At 37.4% G+C, this 16,510-nt stretch overlaps 1 protein-coding gene across 1 annotated transcript in view; it reads left to right on the top strand.

The window, feature by feature from the left end:
• znrf3 (zinc and ring finger 3) overlaps positions 1-16,498 on the top strand; it is a 77,046-nt gene extending 60,548 nt beyond the window's left edge. The window contains exons 3-8 of the mRNA XM_055198560.2: positions 4,186-4,260; positions 8,583-8,714; positions 9,633-9,740; positions 9,841-10,008; positions 12,678-12,780; positions 13,250-16,498. Of these exons, the coding sequence (XP_055054535.2) occupies positions 4,186-4,260; positions 8,583-8,714; positions 9,633-9,740; positions 9,841-10,008; positions 12,678-12,780; positions 13,250-14,898 (2,235 nt within the window). The 3' untranslated portion in view covers positions 14,899-16,498. The remainder of the gene's footprint in view (positions 1-4,185; positions 4,261-8,582; positions 8,715-9,632; positions 9,741-9,840; positions 10,009-12,677; positions 12,781-13,249) is intronic.
• The last annotated feature ends 12 nt before the right edge of the window (positions 16,499-16,510 follow it).

Genomic DNA, 16,510 nt, shown 5'->3' with positions numbered 1-16,510 from the left:
AACACTGCAGTAGGGGCATAAACAGTTGCGGTTATTTTTCGGAATAGCACACTTTTGACTCATCATTTGCCATTTTACATTGCGTTTTTTTTCCTCATGCTGTCAGAAAGAAGGTACAAAAGCTGTCACTTGCATGGTATCCTTTGAAAAGGTCATTGTACCATTTAGGTACAGATTGATGCACCAACATGCACCCTTTAGGTACACTGAAAAAAACAACTTGTAAAATTTACCTATAAAAAAGCAGTAAATTTTACTTTAAAAAATTGTTACGAGGATTTTTTAAAGTTTAACTTACCTACTAAAATCAAATCAAATTTACTTAAAATTGCATGATAAAACACATGTTAAATAATTAATTAAATGTTACTTAATTATTTTATTTAGAAGTTAGATTTATTTTAATCGTTTAGGTAAAGTCTATTAGGTTTTTTTTTTGAAAATTGAAGCATTGCTGTCCTAATAATATTAAATAAATCGTATTTTCTGTTTATTATTTTCTTTAACATATTCCCAAGGACCTAGTTAATTTTAGTGTTATAAATGGCATTATAACACAAAATTCATGACTGACAACAAGTCAGTCATTGAATAAACTTGATTCGGAACAGAAACGCACACAAAAACTTAGTTTCTGACATGCATTTTCAGCACTGTGGAGAGAATTACAATACAATGTTCTGAACAGGGTTCATGTAAAGAAACACTGATCACCTGAATGGTGACTTCACAAAATTATTATTTACAACAAAACAACATCAATAATATGAGCTTAAACCTTTATGACATTTTGCTAACAAATATTTAAGTAGTTAAAGTTCTTATCAGTTCTTATTCTGTGATAAAGCTTAAAAAATAAAAATATTCAGGCGCAAGTAATTGTGGGTATTCCTTACAACATGTGCAAATAAATTTAAGTAAATTTTACTTAGATTTTTTAGTTTAATGGATTTAATATTTTTAAGTAGAATATTTTTTACTTGAATCTGCTAAAGTTTTTGATTAAAATATACTTAATTATTTTAGGACTATGTGCAGTGACTATAAAACAGTTAAATGATACAAGAAAATATCTAATAAGACTTACTATTCCCACACAGTTCATTTTTTACATTAATTAATTGTGTATTTATCATCATTTTACTTAGGAAAATCTAGTTCTCAAATGTTAATATTATTATGTAGAAATTATGAGAGTTAATCTAATAAATATTACTACACCAAAAAGTTCGTTTTTTCAGTGTACAAAGGTGGACTTTTTGAAAAAGTACCGCCCCGGCAACAGCTTTTGTACTTTTTTCATGGTAACTGGACACTTATTAGACATGATGTAATGTGACAACAGTGTAGCATACTACGTGAAATAAGTTACGTACTGCATACTACTAATAGGCAATGTACAGTGTAAACGGTGCGTAGTATGCTACCACGTAGTACTTCCACAATGTGTCTCTCAGAAACAGATGTTACTCAATTGCTACGGTGCGTTGTGAGTCCCTGTACATGCCGCAGTCCAAATGTATGATATCACAACTATTAGACCTGTGATTGCATCCCAGGGGTCTTCATTGTAATGACTTCTACCAGCTTTGCTTCCTTTTGCAAATACTGTGGTCAGGTGATGTCAGAAATAGAGACATGTTGTTTTATTTACCATAGTTTTTGCTTGAGATTTATTTATTTAGCACATGGGCAATTCCTGGGTTCTGGATGCACTCAAAACATAATAAACCAAAATAATTTGGTAATAAATGCATTCTCGGACAATCTATCGAACCATCCGTTTATATTTTCCTAAACCTCTGATGATAGAGTCCAGACATCAGAAAAATATCTATATAATGTCTATACTATAGTAGATAATGAATGTTGTGGAAGGGTCTGTTTTGTATTGTATTATTTGAATGCTTTTGTATATTTATGTATTGTTATTCTGTATTTTTACTGTATATGGACCCTCCTGGGTCTGAAATAAAGATCTCTCTCTATACTCATGTCTTCTATTTTAGATTTAGAAAATATACATACGTTATGGATACGTTTTTGGGAAACAATTAAATGCAAAAACTAGAAGCAATAATACTGAACAAATGGAGGGATGGTTCTTCAAAGAACAAATAATATTTATTTTAATTTTTCTTGTATGCACATTTATGAAGAATAAACAGCGTTATGGATGTGACAATTCTGATTGCCACTAGTACTTAACTATGGAAAATAATAACTGAGCATGGATATTTAAACCACCAAATATTTACATCCAAGATGTCAGTATGAGTAAAAGCGTTGGGTAAAAACTTGACATTTGAATGGAATTGTCCAGATGCTTTTATTATGCATAACGCTCGAGGGAGAAAACGTAAAAAAAGATCTACTGTCACGTTCCCATCAAAAGGGTAAAAACGCGTCTGTTCACGGTGGCTCTCGTCGCGTACTCCACCTAGCCGCCTGGAGTGCATACTGCATTGAATATCACACACTTTTGTGTCACCATATGCACGCAGATTCCCCCTCAAAACGCTTGTATAAACGCAGAATAAAAAGTGATAACGCATTGCCACTTTTGCGTTTTTCTTTTCAGATTGTTTTCGTGTAAACGTAGCTTTAATGTTTATAAAGTTTTATTGGTAACACTTTACAAGAAGGTTCATTAGTTAACTACATTAGATAACATAAACTAATTTATTTATTTATTTATTTATTTTATTTATTTTATTATATTAGGATCCCCATTAGCTGATGCAACAGATGCATCCGCTACTCTTCCTGGGGTCCACACATAACACATAACTCACATAACAATACACTAATAATGAACTGCACTTATACAGCATTTATTAAACTTTGCTAGTGTTAATTTCAACAATTACTAATAGTTTATTAAAATCTTGTTAACGTTAATGCACTGTGAACTAACATGAACAAACAATTAAAAGCTTTATTTTTATTAACTAACCTTAACAAAGATTAATAAATACTGTAACAAATGTATTCCTCATGGTTTGTTCATGGGTTGTCTCATCATCAGAGGACATATGTGACCCTGGACCACAAAACCAGTCTTAAGGGTAAATTTTTTTAAATTGAGATTTATACATATTTTATACAAATCTAACTAAACTAATAAATAAACTTTCCATTGATGTATGATTTGTTAGGATATGACAATATTTGGCCGAGATGCAACTATTTGAAAATCTGGAATCTGAGGATGCAAAAATCTAAATATTGAGAAAATGGACTTTTAAATTTGTCATCCACTCAAAAATAAAAGTTTTATTATATTTAGGGTAGGAAACGTACTCAATTTCTTCATGGAACTTGATATTTACATGATATCCTAATGATTTTTGGATCTTGCGTTACAAGACTTTAATAAATAAAATATACCTACTTAAATTCTGAACTCATTTGAACCCATTAAAACATCAAAACAAAAGGATTTAGCTTAAAATTCAATGCAACATGCATTGTTGTTGGGCAGTCACAGTCACTGCATAAGCACACAGGCCATGTGGAAAGACCTTGTATCTCATAGTACCCAGAATGCCTTGGGTTTGGAGCATTGCCATCTCTTTGCTTCTCTGATAACAGTTATAGCACAGTGCATTGTGGCTTTGATCTTTTTTATTTTCCTTGTTGGTTTCGGTCTGTCCTCTTGTGCATGAGTGGAGCTGGAACAGACCCAGCCGTCACCGTGTAAGCAAAATGCAATTTTGGCTTACAATATACTTGATCGTTTATTAAAACAAACAAACAAATGAAGCAATTAGGCGCAAGAAAAACAAGAGCAGTGCACGCTGACACACGTGAGCTCTGTCCAGCTGAAGTCTTACAGCGACCTCTGTTGGTTGGGAGTGAGATGTGATGTTTAACATGATGTGGAAATATTTACTTAGGCCTCAAGGAAGGAGCGGTCTGCCTTTAAAAACAGCCTGCTTTCAAATAAATCTGGATCTTTTAATTTAAGAAATGCTTTGATGTGGAACACAATGTCGCTCCCCGCTGATCGGCCCACGTTTAAGGCATTTCTAGTCTGCGGTCTCACGGTTTCTTGTTTTATGATTTGTTGTCTTTCCCATAACTGCTGTGATTACTATGTTTTGTTCATTTTAAACATCGCATAGCCAGTGTTTACCTCAAGTCAAATTAAATTAATTTTTAACTTTGTCGTTTGTCTTGCAGGCAAAGAGAGCCGTTCAGAGAGGAGCCACAGCTGTCATCTTTGACGTCTCAGAGAATCCAGATGCCATCGACCAGGTGGGTGATGGGAAAGTCAATAACATCAGTGATGTAACCATTTGTGCTCCTAACGCTCTACTAGTTGAGCTACAGAAACGTTACAAGTGTCGATATTTCATTAAAAGTGTATAGTCAAAAATAATTGTTAGCTCTATTCAAGCATACCATTACAGACAGACTTATTTAGGATACCAAATTTTAATCTTGTATCATTTAGTTGCGCTACTGCCGTCTCTCACAACTTGAATAATTTTTTACCAGAAATTAAAGGGATAGTTTATAATAAAATGCAAATTCTGTCATCTTTTACGTACCCTCAAGTTGTTCCAAACGTGTTTCTAAAGCCCAATTTATAGTTGTGTGTATTGTGTAAGCTCTACGCCGTAGCTACGCTGTAGGTTATCCGTAGGCTGACGTGCACCTCGAAAAAATTTTAACAGCGCATCAGTTCTACGCTGACCGCAAGCGCTGTGATTGGTCCACCAGAACTCCTCCCGTCAGGTAAAAAAAACTGCATCATACGTATTTTCGTTTGCGACTGTGAAAACAAAGATAGGCCAAGTTGAGGAGTGATTTAACTCAAACTGCAACAAAAGTCCATCATTGCTGGTCTTCTCAAATCATTCACAACAAGTTTCTGTTTCTTCTGCGTTTGTGGGTTAACCTGCCAAGCTGCTTCTTCGACGGTCGTGCTGCTACTGTGTTTACACGCGTGGATACTGCCTACTAGCGGTCTGCACGCGTGTTTGCACGTCGACGTGGACGACGACGCAAAAGTATAAATGAAAACCGACCCGGAACCTACGCCGTAGGATCTATGCACAACTATAACGAACACTTAACCAAGCAGATCTGGGGCACCATGGACTTCCATCGAAAATTATACTATGGAAGTGAATGGTGCCCCAGATTTGTTTGGTTATTAACATTTTCCAAAATATCTTTATTTTACTAAATAAATTTATATTTTAGGTTTGAGACAACTTAAGGGGAAGTAAATTATGACAGAATTTTCGTTTTTCCGTGAACTATCCCTTTAAGTTTTTAACTAGAGAAAAGGTCAATCGGATTTGCTTTAGTCTATCATCAGCAGCCATTTACTTTCATTTACCTAATGGATTTACAGCATCTGTTCTCACCACCCTCTGTGGATAAGGGTGCTGTGTGTGGAAGTCCTTTTCTTTGTCTCTGCCTTTGAGAAAGCAAGGGTCTTTTTTTCACTCCCCTCCCTTTTACTGTGGTATTTTTCACGTCCTCGCCAGGCCCAGACTTGCCGTTCTTTTCTCCTCTCGCTCGTTCAGTTGTAAACGGTGTACAGATGAGATAAAAGAGCTTCTGTACGACCACATGAAAGGAGTCGTGGTTGTGCATTCCAGAGCCCGCGCCTCTGTCCAGACTCATTCTGCCGCCTCAGCCGCATAGATTACAGTTTAAAGCCTCGAGGCTTTGGGGAGGACGAGGAGAGTTTGGTAATCATGGGGCAGAGAGTCAAAGCAAGTCTTTTGCCATCATGCTACCCTTCTTAATCTTAACCAAGTTTGGTTTATAGACGTTTACTCTTTCGAAAAAGATAACAGAAAGACATCTGCGATACCCAAGTGCAATACCTGCTCCATTTTGGCCTGGTGGACAAAAAAACAGATGAGCAGTCAATGAAAATGATAAACATGCACAAATGACAATTAATGCGCAATTTTGCAAGCACACTATTGGTGAATGAAAACCCAACCGCCCCGAAAAAATAAGAGGGGGAAACGGGACTCTTTCAGTTACCATATTTCACATAGGAGACATGACGACAGCGGGAGAAATAGAGGCTTGAATATCTCTGGTATTTCCCTCAGGTTTTTTAAATTACAGACCGAAGCTGCAGTCTGAGGAGCTACGAGGCTAAATTGAGCGTCCGCATTCGCAACATGCAATTGGTTTACTACTACTTTCCCCCTCGATGCAGAAAAACCCAACCACAATTTCCACGTCTGGACTCTATAGGTTGCTTTTTCTCATTGGGTGTATGTTGTCGTGGAGACTTTTTTTTCTCTGGCAACTAGGTCTGCCGGATTGAAATATGGTTATTCATTCAAATAATTACGTGTTTTTTGGTGTGCATCTCTACAGCCCTGTTGTTAGCAGGATTTTACTGCCTTTCAACTTTTATAACTTGCGGTTGCATTTATTTTATTTTGTGAGGTTTCTAGTTTTTGCAAAACAAAATTATAGCAAAATATGAATTTGTAGAGGTATAAAACCCTGGTTTGTGTCATTCAGTTTACAATCTAAACAGTTTGACAAATAAAAATGTACAAAATATAACTTAACCATCGTGCAACATGCTTTACTTTTGTTTTTTGGTAATTATTTAATAAATAAAACTTTTTTCTGCAAATAATTTATTATTTCAACAGATTGACAGCATTATTACATTGACTAGGTAAGGGATAATGTAAAGGCAGCCGGTTGTTTCACGATAACAACTGGCTGCCTGTACATTATCTTTCTTATTACACAGCTATTTACCTCATTAGTAATGTAAGGAGCATTACATATTGATTTGAAATTTTTTATTAGCTCATTTTTAATGAATGCAGACCCTCTGGGAGGAAAACCTGTTTACTTTCGGTTTTAAGATAAACGTTCAAGACGTTTAAATGTCACAAACAAGCTTTTTGGTTTTAATACATATTTATATTTCATTTTTGTGTAAAATTAAACAGTATCTTTCAAAATGATTTGCATCTTCTGGGTTACCGTGTGTTATTAGTTTTAAGCAGATGTTATCTGTGAATAACAAACCGGCAAATGTCACGACTGGCCAATCAGAATCAAGCATTTCAACGAGAAGTGTAGTAAGTTTACATATACACCAATAATGTGATTACTTCCAATAATCGCAGTAAGATGACTCCAGCAAACCTCTTCACTCCTGTTTACGTGCAGTTTTTATTTTCGGATTATTCACTACCAATTGAGGTAATTATTCACTGCACAAATGATGAACTCGCATATAAATGTGTTACCGGACACTGTTAAAATTTATTTACATAAAATGTCAAACGCGTTCGTATGGACGTATTTTGTTATTCGGTGTTGTGATGAAGATCATTACCTGTAATGGTTTTATATGCTATATTGCGCTGTTTCTTGATGAAAGCAAGACTGCTGACATTGAGTCGTGTTGACCGAGTTCAAGGAAAAATTATGTTACTACGAATTCGCGAAAGTTGTTAGATTAAAAAAACGCGCGCACTTCAGTAAGTTCGGAACAGATGTGATTAAAGATATTTAAATGGTTGAGTATCGAGATAAAAATCTGCATATGTCATTTTTTTTAAAATATGATTATAATGAGCTTAATCGCATTATTTTTACCGAAGTATTGTGTTTACATGAGATGAAGTGTAATCGCAATATTTCCAAAATCTAATTAAAATCGCTTTATGAGGGTGCATGTTATCTTTTTGATTGTTGTTCGAGTTTAATTGTTTGACACTGTTAAATTGTGCCATTGAACAAAAAACTGTATTTACCTAGGCATGCGAGCTCTGTATGTGGAAAAAGACTTATTGTGAGTTTCAGCTGCGTTTGTTTCCTCGTTTTTATGTAAACCTTGTGCACCCAAAAGACTGCTAAAAAACAGGCCACTCTCAACATAACACCGACTGTGAGGTCACAGTTAAGATGTATGTCCCAACATTAAATTACACATAAAATTAATTACAAAGTTGTTAAAATGCTAAAAACAAAGTTGCAAGTGCTGAGTTAGCGTTACATGCTAATTAATGCTATATGCTAGCGTTTAGGCTAAAGTTCTACTATTGATGTTACATTTACGGTTTGCAGGTCCATACTGAGAAAAAAACACAAACTTACCACTAAGAAAATCTATTAACAATCTCCAAACAATTAAAAATTGTATTTTTGTCTGATACAGGCTCAAACATATAAGGTCTGTTTACTAATGTGAGCTACTGGCATGAGCCTCAGAGCAGAGCAAAGCCAATCAGAGCAGAGCTCAATATTATTATTCTTGACCCTTCCAAATAAGCAAAAATAGACCATTCATTCAAAGGACAAATCCTAGGGTTGTAAATGAACATTTTAAAACGTTTCTGGATAATTTTTGTACTTAATAAAGTTACAAACCTTCTATGTAAATATCAAAGAACAATTTAACATTATTTCAGTGCATTCTTTGGCACCTTTAAAAGATTAGTACAACTAATGTGTACTAACTACTTTCCATAAGAAGTTAAATTTCTGGTAGATAATACTTTCAAACATGTAAAAAAAATCTTTGTGTCTTTATTTTTTTTAAATATGTTTTAATTTCCATTTTCCAGCTCAACCAACTTTCAGAAGACCCCCTGAAAAGGCCGGTGGTCTATGTTAAAGGAGCAGATGCGGTTAAACTCATGAATATCGTAAACAAGCAGAAAGTTGCACGAGCCAGAATCCAACATCGCCCACCAAGAGTAAGTTTATCTTTTACATACATTAAAGCATACATAAGCAGATAAGAATTTGCAAGTCACCTATTCCCAGACTCGCATTTAAATATATAGATTTGTGTTCACCAATTTCCCCTTTACAAATTTGGTGTCTCTTAGCATTGATAGTTTTAGCTGAAAAGATAATTCCTACTGATTATATTAAAAGACATGCTTTGTGACACGGAAACATGAAAATTGTGTTAATGAACAAAAATGAATAGATTTTGTCATTTTATGTGCTATTTAAGGAATAATTTACGACGATCCGTTAAATTATTTGAAAATAATGCACACCCAAGGTGGTAATGTGGCACAATGCGAAGCGGCGTTACACCACGGGTGTGCATTATTTTCTACTATACCACGGGTCTGTAGAATGCTGCATTGTGATTGGCTGAGAAATGTTCTATAGGTGTTGATTATTTTTCTGTAAACCGCACACCTAACTTGTCAAATGTCATAAAAATAGGCACTAGAGCAATGTTTGTGGTAACTGTGGTATAAGAGGAATAATTGACTCTGGTCCTTTGAATTATTTGAAAATAATAATTTTCAAATCTTTGCGTTGTGCCGCATAACCACCTTGGTGTGCATTATTTTCTTATAATTCAATGGCCCGTCGTCAATTATTCCTTACATAATTTAAAGGACCATGGTCAATTATTCCTCTGGTGGTTATTTTAAGACATTTGACATTTATCAAAAAATAATGCATATCTGTGGAAAATGTCTCAACCAATCAGAACAAAGCATTCGACAGCCCCGTGGTACTGTATAAAATGCCATAATGCATCAATGTTTTGTGTGTATCATTGGTTATTCAAATGATTGATTTTTCCAACATACACGTTATCTTGTAATTCTGTTGTGCCAGCGTTTTCATTCTCGTGTCTTGTGCAGCCCACGGAGTATTTTGACATGGGAATCTTCCTGGCGTTTTTCGTTGTGGTTTCTCTGGTCTGCCTCATCCTTCTCATCAAGATAAAACTCAAGCAAAGACGCAGCCAGGTGAGGTCATATGTCTCCGTTTAATAGCCTTAATGCATCGTGCATGCTTTTTTCATTTGTTGCACGCTTTTCTGACTTGCCTTTTGTCTCCTCTATTCAGAGTTCCATGAACCGGATGGCTATCCAGGCCCTGGAGAAGATGGAGACACGCAAGTTCAAGGCTAAGGTCAAAGGTCAGCGTGAGATCAGCTGTGGAGCTTCAGACTCGCTGAGCAGCAGTTCCACATCAGACTGTGCCATTTGCCTCGAGAAATACATTGACGGCGAGGTAATGTTATTCAGAAAAATGCCAAAGCTTTGTTTATGGAGACAACAAATGAAAAAATAAAAGAGTTTTGAGGAATATTGCACTTTTTCCAAATAATCGTTTTTACTTTTATGTATTTGGCAGACGTTTTTATCCAATGCGGCTTTAAGCTATACATTTTTATTAGCATGTGTGATGCCTAGGAGTCAAAATCACAACCTATATAAATGTTCTATATATATTATTCAACCTAATATGTGACCCTGGACCACAAAACCAGTCATAGGGATCCATTGTTTTAAAGTGAGATTTATACATCACCTGAAAGTTGAATAAATAAGGATGCAATTATTTTGAAAATCTGTAATCTGAGGTTGCAAATAATCTAAATATTAAAGGAATAGTCAATTTTCTTAAAAGAAAAATCCAGATAATTTACTCACCACCATGTCATCCAAAATGTTGGTGTCTTTCTTTGTTCAGTCCAGAAGAAATTGTTTTTTGGGGGGAACATTGCAGGATTTTTCTCGTTTTGGTGGACTTTAATGGACACCAACAATTAACACTTGACTAGACACGTGGCAGTTTTTTTTATAGTTTCAAAGGACTATAAACGATCCCAAACCAGGCATAAGGGTCTTATCTAGCGAAACGATTGTCATTTTTGACAAATAAAAATAACAAATATACACTTTTAAACCACAATTTCTCACCTAGATCCGGTCCTGAAAGCGTCAGCGTGACCTCACGCAATACGTCATGACGTCAAGAGGTCACAGAAGACGAACGCGAAACTCCGCCCCAGTGTTTACAAGTGTGGAGAAAGAGGACTGTTCCGACGTTGTTGTATGTGGAATGATACTAATTAATGTCTTTGTGTCAGTTTATTGTTTACAATGGTCCGCAAATGTGCGTTTTATATATGTAACACGTGACCTTCCTACGTCACTACGCATTTACGTTAGGTCGCGCTGGACCGGATCTAGACGAGAAATTGTGCTTTAAAAGTGTATATTTGTTATTTTTATTGTCAAAAATGACAATCGTTTCGCTAGTTAAGACCCTAATGCCTCGTTTGTGATCGTTTATAGTCCTTTGAAAAGCTGTTGCCTGTTTAGTTGAGTGTTGGTGTCCATTAAAGTCCATTAGAATGGGAAAAATCCTGCAATGTTTTCCTCAAAAAAACATAATTTCTTCTCGGCTGAACAAAGAGGGACATCGGCATTTTGGATGACATGGTGGTGAGTGGATTGTCTGGATTTTTCTTTTAAGAAAATTGACTATTCCTTTAAGAAAAATGCCTTAAAAGTTGTCCAAATGAAGTCCTTAGCAACACACATAAATATTGATTAATACATTTTTGATATATTTTCCGTTTTAAAAAATAATAAAATATTAATAAATTAATAATTAATTAAATTTAAATTTAAATTTAAAAAATATCTTCATGGAACATGATCTTTACTTAATATCCTAATGATTTTGGCAAAAAATTATATTTTTGACCTATACAATGTATTGTTGGCTATGGCTACAAATATACCCATGCTACTTATGATTGGTTTTGTTGTCCAGAGTCACATAATTGCTTAAATTTGTTTATAAAAACCATACAACAGACTAACTGCACCTAAGCACTACCTCGTAAACTTAGTCATGGTTTGTAGCTTAATTATTTTGGTTGAGTAATTATGGTGTTCTTGGCCTCTTAAAGTCTTTGTCTTTGTTTATTTATTCAGCTTTCAGGTGATGTAAAAATCTCAATTTTAAAAAAAATTGACCCTTGTGACTGGTTTTGTTGTCCAGGGTCACATAATTGCTTAAAATTAAAAACCATATAACAGACTTACTGTACCTAAGCACTACCTCGTAAACTTAGTCATGGTTTGTAGCTTATTTATTTTGGTTGATTAATTATGGGGTTCTTGGCCTCTTAAAGCTTTTGTCTTGGAATTCTTGAAGTTGAAGACTCGCGTCGTCGGGTGCAGCTTTTTTATTCGCCTCTGTGGTTGTGTGTCATGCTAACAAAAAAGGCACACAAAGAAATCAAGGCATCTGGGAAGCTCACAGGAAGTGGCATTATAAAAGACTCAATGGCATCAAAGGCTTTTTCTGTGATGATGAAAAGCAACAAAAGCAGGCCGGAAGGAGGGGGGGGTGAGTCATGCTTGGGGACCAAGAATGACTTTTGGTGGGTGAGATCCGTTAACTTGAGCGTTCTGACTCAAAGATCTCATGGAAAGGTTTGGGAACGTTGCAAGTTGTCGAATTTGAGATCCTTCATCTCCAGTCAAGACTGTTGGAAGGGGATCGTTTTAAGCTGTTCCAAGTCAAAACCCTATATCTTTTGGAAATTGTGCTGTTATTCCCATATACATATTTTTAGCCCCCTGAGAACAGATGTGCTAAAGCTGTGGCGCCATCTACAGTTTGCATAGATGCTTTGAAAAGGAGCAGTTAAGCCAAATGTGGCCCAACTGTGAAAACCCAGCCAAAGTCATTTTTTGTGATCTGCATCAAAGTTTGATGAGACTTAAACCTGAATTTCACAGATAGTGTCACAAATAAGAACAGTCTGTCATCATTTACTCACCCTTATTTTAAAAGCCTGTATAATGTCCCTGCTATATGTAAAGCCCACCCAAATGTGTTCAATTTTGACCTATCCGTTTTCTGCTCCACGCATACAGGAGTTGAGGGTGATCCCCTGTGCGCACCGCTTTCATAAGAAATGTGTGGACCCTTGGCTTCTGCAGAATCACACTTGCCCACACTGCAGACACAACATCATTGGTGAGAATCAAAGATCTATTGATCCTTTTCCCTTTTATAAAAGTTTTATAAAGCGCCAAATATCAAAATTACCCCATGATGTACTCATCCTCAAGCAATCCGAGATACATATGTCCATCATCTTTCAGAAAAATTAATTTGGGTTAAATTAGTAAATGTCCTTGCTTTTCCAAGCTTATAATGGGAGAAAACCGATCAGGGGAAAACTTCTGACTTTGAAGACCAAAAAAGTGCATTCATCCTTCACAGAGGTAATCCACGTGGCTCCAATGGGCTAGAATGCATTTTTTGTGGTTTAAAGTCAGAAGTTGTTCCATGAGTCCTGTTTTATACTATTATAAAGCTTGGAAGAGCAATAACATAAGTCCAAAATCATGGGGTAATTTAGATATTTGGTATCCCTTTAATGCTCAAGTTTTGATTTCTGAGTTTGTTTTGCTTCTAATCTCCATTTTGGTTTCCTACCCAGAGCAAAAAAAGGGAAATCCGGGTGCTGTTTGTCTCGATCCTGGAAACCCAGTGCACAGCCGCCAGCAGCGAGTCATCCTCCCCGTTCATTATCCAGGAAGGGTGCACCGAGCCGGACAGGTGACTGCCTACCCCACCCGTACCACTATGGATCCCCATGGAAACCCCATCACTGTTCTAACAGTGGACCAGCACCCTGAGCAAAGCCTTTATCCATCCCAGTCCTCCTTCATACGGGGATACCCCGCCCTCCACCTAGACCACAATCTAAACCCTCACCATTGTGGTCTGGAGCATCGTGCCCCCGGTTACCCACAAACTTTTAAACGGCCCAAATTTCACGGACGTAACTTTTCCCGTGCCGCCTGCTTTTCGCAGTACGAGACTATGTACCAGCACTATTACTTTCAGGGCTTGACATTTCCACAGCCTGAAGGTCAGCCCGGTAACGGACTTCACAAAGGTCACAATCGACCTTACCAACCTGGACTTTTGTATCCAGCAGTGGTGCACATGGCACCAGCTTCCTCTTCTCGCTTGGGCGACTCGGGAAGCACTTCAGGACTCAGTTGTTACCACGGGCATCGCTCCGTGTGCAGCGGTTACCTGGCGGATTGTCCTGGAAGCGACAGCAGCAGTAGCTCGGGTCAGTGCCACTGTTCCTCGAGCGACTCCATGTTAGATTGCACAGAAGTTAGCAACCAGGGCGTGTACGGAAGCTGTTCGACGTTTCGTAGCTCGCTGAGCAGCGATTACGACCCGTACGTATACCGCAGTAAAAGTCCGTGCCGGGGCTCCGCCGGAGAGCCAGGGACGGTGTTCTCTGCCACAGCTGAGGATTCGCCAGTCCCTGTATCGGGGGCGATGGACTGTCTTCAGCCTCCCGTCGGAGCTCGTTACGGTTCTGGGGACCAGCTATCCAACTGCAGCCTGGAGCCCAGCTGTAGTGGCCACTCTTCGGCGGAAAACAGGGAACTAACTAGCACTACCTCAGCTGGACTCTCGGAGAGCGCTGCGGCAGAAACGAGCCCCGTGAAGCATTGCGGAGAGCAAGGGGTTGCGTGCAGCTGCTGCTTTGAGGTACCGAAACTTAATTTGGAACGTATAGGGCAGGACGGGGAGGGACATTGCAGGTGGGGCGTCGAATCTCAAGCTCTCTCGCTTGGTTCTCCGCAGAACTTTTATAGCGTCAGCACCGAGCAGCTGCCTTCTCCGGATCACGTCGGCTACGACGGACTGCCGTGCTGCTTCTACACGGAGATGGCCGTACATCGTGGAAGTACTAATCATTACGCCGAAGACTGTTCGGTTAACGTTCAGTACGCCCCGACGGACAGCGACGGCTGCATAGTACAGGGCTGCTGCGAACTCTCACAGCGGATACCCATAATTCCCGAGGATACAGACTGTGAATTAGGCTTGGGTCCAGAATCACAAACAAGTCTTCTCCCTCCTAGACTTACCTTAGAAAGCGAGGAGAGGACTTCTGAGGAGACTTGTGATTTGTTTTACACCTCAGGACAATGTAGAGGTCAAATGTATCAGCAGCCACAAGATGAAGAGACCAGAGTGCTGTTCCCCCCTCAGTGCAATGGCGTGACTGACACACTAGGGGGCGGCAAAGCATCTTTCGATGGGTCGGGGCTCTGATGGCAAGCCCTGAAACACAGTACAGGCTCTTGAAAATCAATAAATGTAATAGTTGTGTTGTCAAAACTCTGGAGTGTACTTATCGTAAAGGGTTTGAGTTTCAAATCAAGATTTTACTTTTTTTTATTTGAGTGCTTATCTTGTTCATTCCTGTGGCCTTCAGAATCTGTCATGAAGACAACAGTTTAAGAATTAACAAATAATGAAAGTACAAAGCTACATATTTTCCACATGCTACACAGCAAAAGAAATGTGTCATACGTAGAGGGCGGAGCATCGTTATGTGCATGCTTCTCTCTTTATCGGACTAGGACCAGGGAAACGTTTGTAAATGGAAATGACTAATTTTGAGTTCCAAGGTGTTAACCATCATGATTTAAATGCTCTTTTTAAACTTATTTTAATAAAATTGCATGCATGCGAGCAGTATGAAATCAAACATCTCAATCAAAACCAAAATGGAGCATATGGAGGGAGCGCCTGACAGGTGCTGAGGTCATTTATTGAACACTTAACAAGGTTAAAAACCTTACCTCCCTCTTTCTGTTTTTCTCAGGGCCTTAATCGTTTTAGTGCAGACCAAGATCTAGTTTTTTATCCATATAGTTGTTATCAGTGGAGACTACTGAGCTGTATGTACTTAACACCAAATTTAGTTTGTCTCCAGGGTTCAGTCCAACACCACTGGTAGGTTTAGCTCCAGACTACTTTAGTGTTAAAGTTGCAAGACTTCTAGTATTTGACCCCTGAAGTTCATCTATGAGTACATGCATACATACATGTATTTATGTGTGTATACAGTTTGTCAACAAGACACCAAAGTATAATGGTTTTGAGAGTTTGGACTGTATATGTGTGTGTGTCAAGTAATTGCCTTTAATAATTACCCACTTCACACTTGCACCTGTGCTTTTACAGATATACACCATCATATCATCATGCATTTCTGTTTATACAGAGTATTTTATACTGTTTCTATGAAATGTACCCATACAGCTTACACGGGCGTTCATTTTAAAGTAACTTTGTTTATACATAGACTATAACAGTGCCGTAACATGAGAATCTACTCTTGCCTTGCATAGAGATATGTACTGCAAATATAGCATTTTTTCTGGGGGTACTCGAGTCACTATTTAATGTTTCGTATTGTTTGTAGCACTTAAGATTGTATAAAAGAAAATGTGTACAAAAATTAATATTTTTAAATTTTTTTAAAGATATAATTATTTTCTCCATTATCATTTTACAAATGTTAAAGGTTAGAGCTTGATCTGTGTATATTTCTGTATCTGTATAGCAGCACATTTCATAAATGGAAATATGTTCTCTGAATATTTATTGACTAATATATTTATCTTTAAGCCATGTCTTATGTTCAGAGTGTCTGTGAGGTTTTTTGTTTTCATTTTTTTTTCTCGAGATCACTAATAAGAGACTTTGTAAATACATGGTAATTGCACACAAGCCGATTAAATATTCTCTGACCAAAAACTGATTTAGAAATTTTAGTGCAGTTTTGTAACAAAGTGTACAAAGAACTTAAAAATATATGGTTTTATTAAAGTGAACACACAAATTTGAGTTTCATTTTCCAGAACCCATCATGCCT

Source organism: Misgurnus anguillicaudatus, chromosome 22 (genome assembly GCF_027580225.2).
Source record: "Misgurnus anguillicaudatus chromosome 22, ASM2758022v2, whole genome shotgun sequence".
Classification (NCBI taxonomy): Eukaryota; Metazoa; Chordata; class Actinopteri; order Cypriniformes; family Cobitidae; genus Misgurnus; species Misgurnus anguillicaudatus.
The sequence above is the reverse complement of the archived record's forward strand: the minus strand, read 5'-3'. Positions and strand labels throughout refer to the sequence as shown.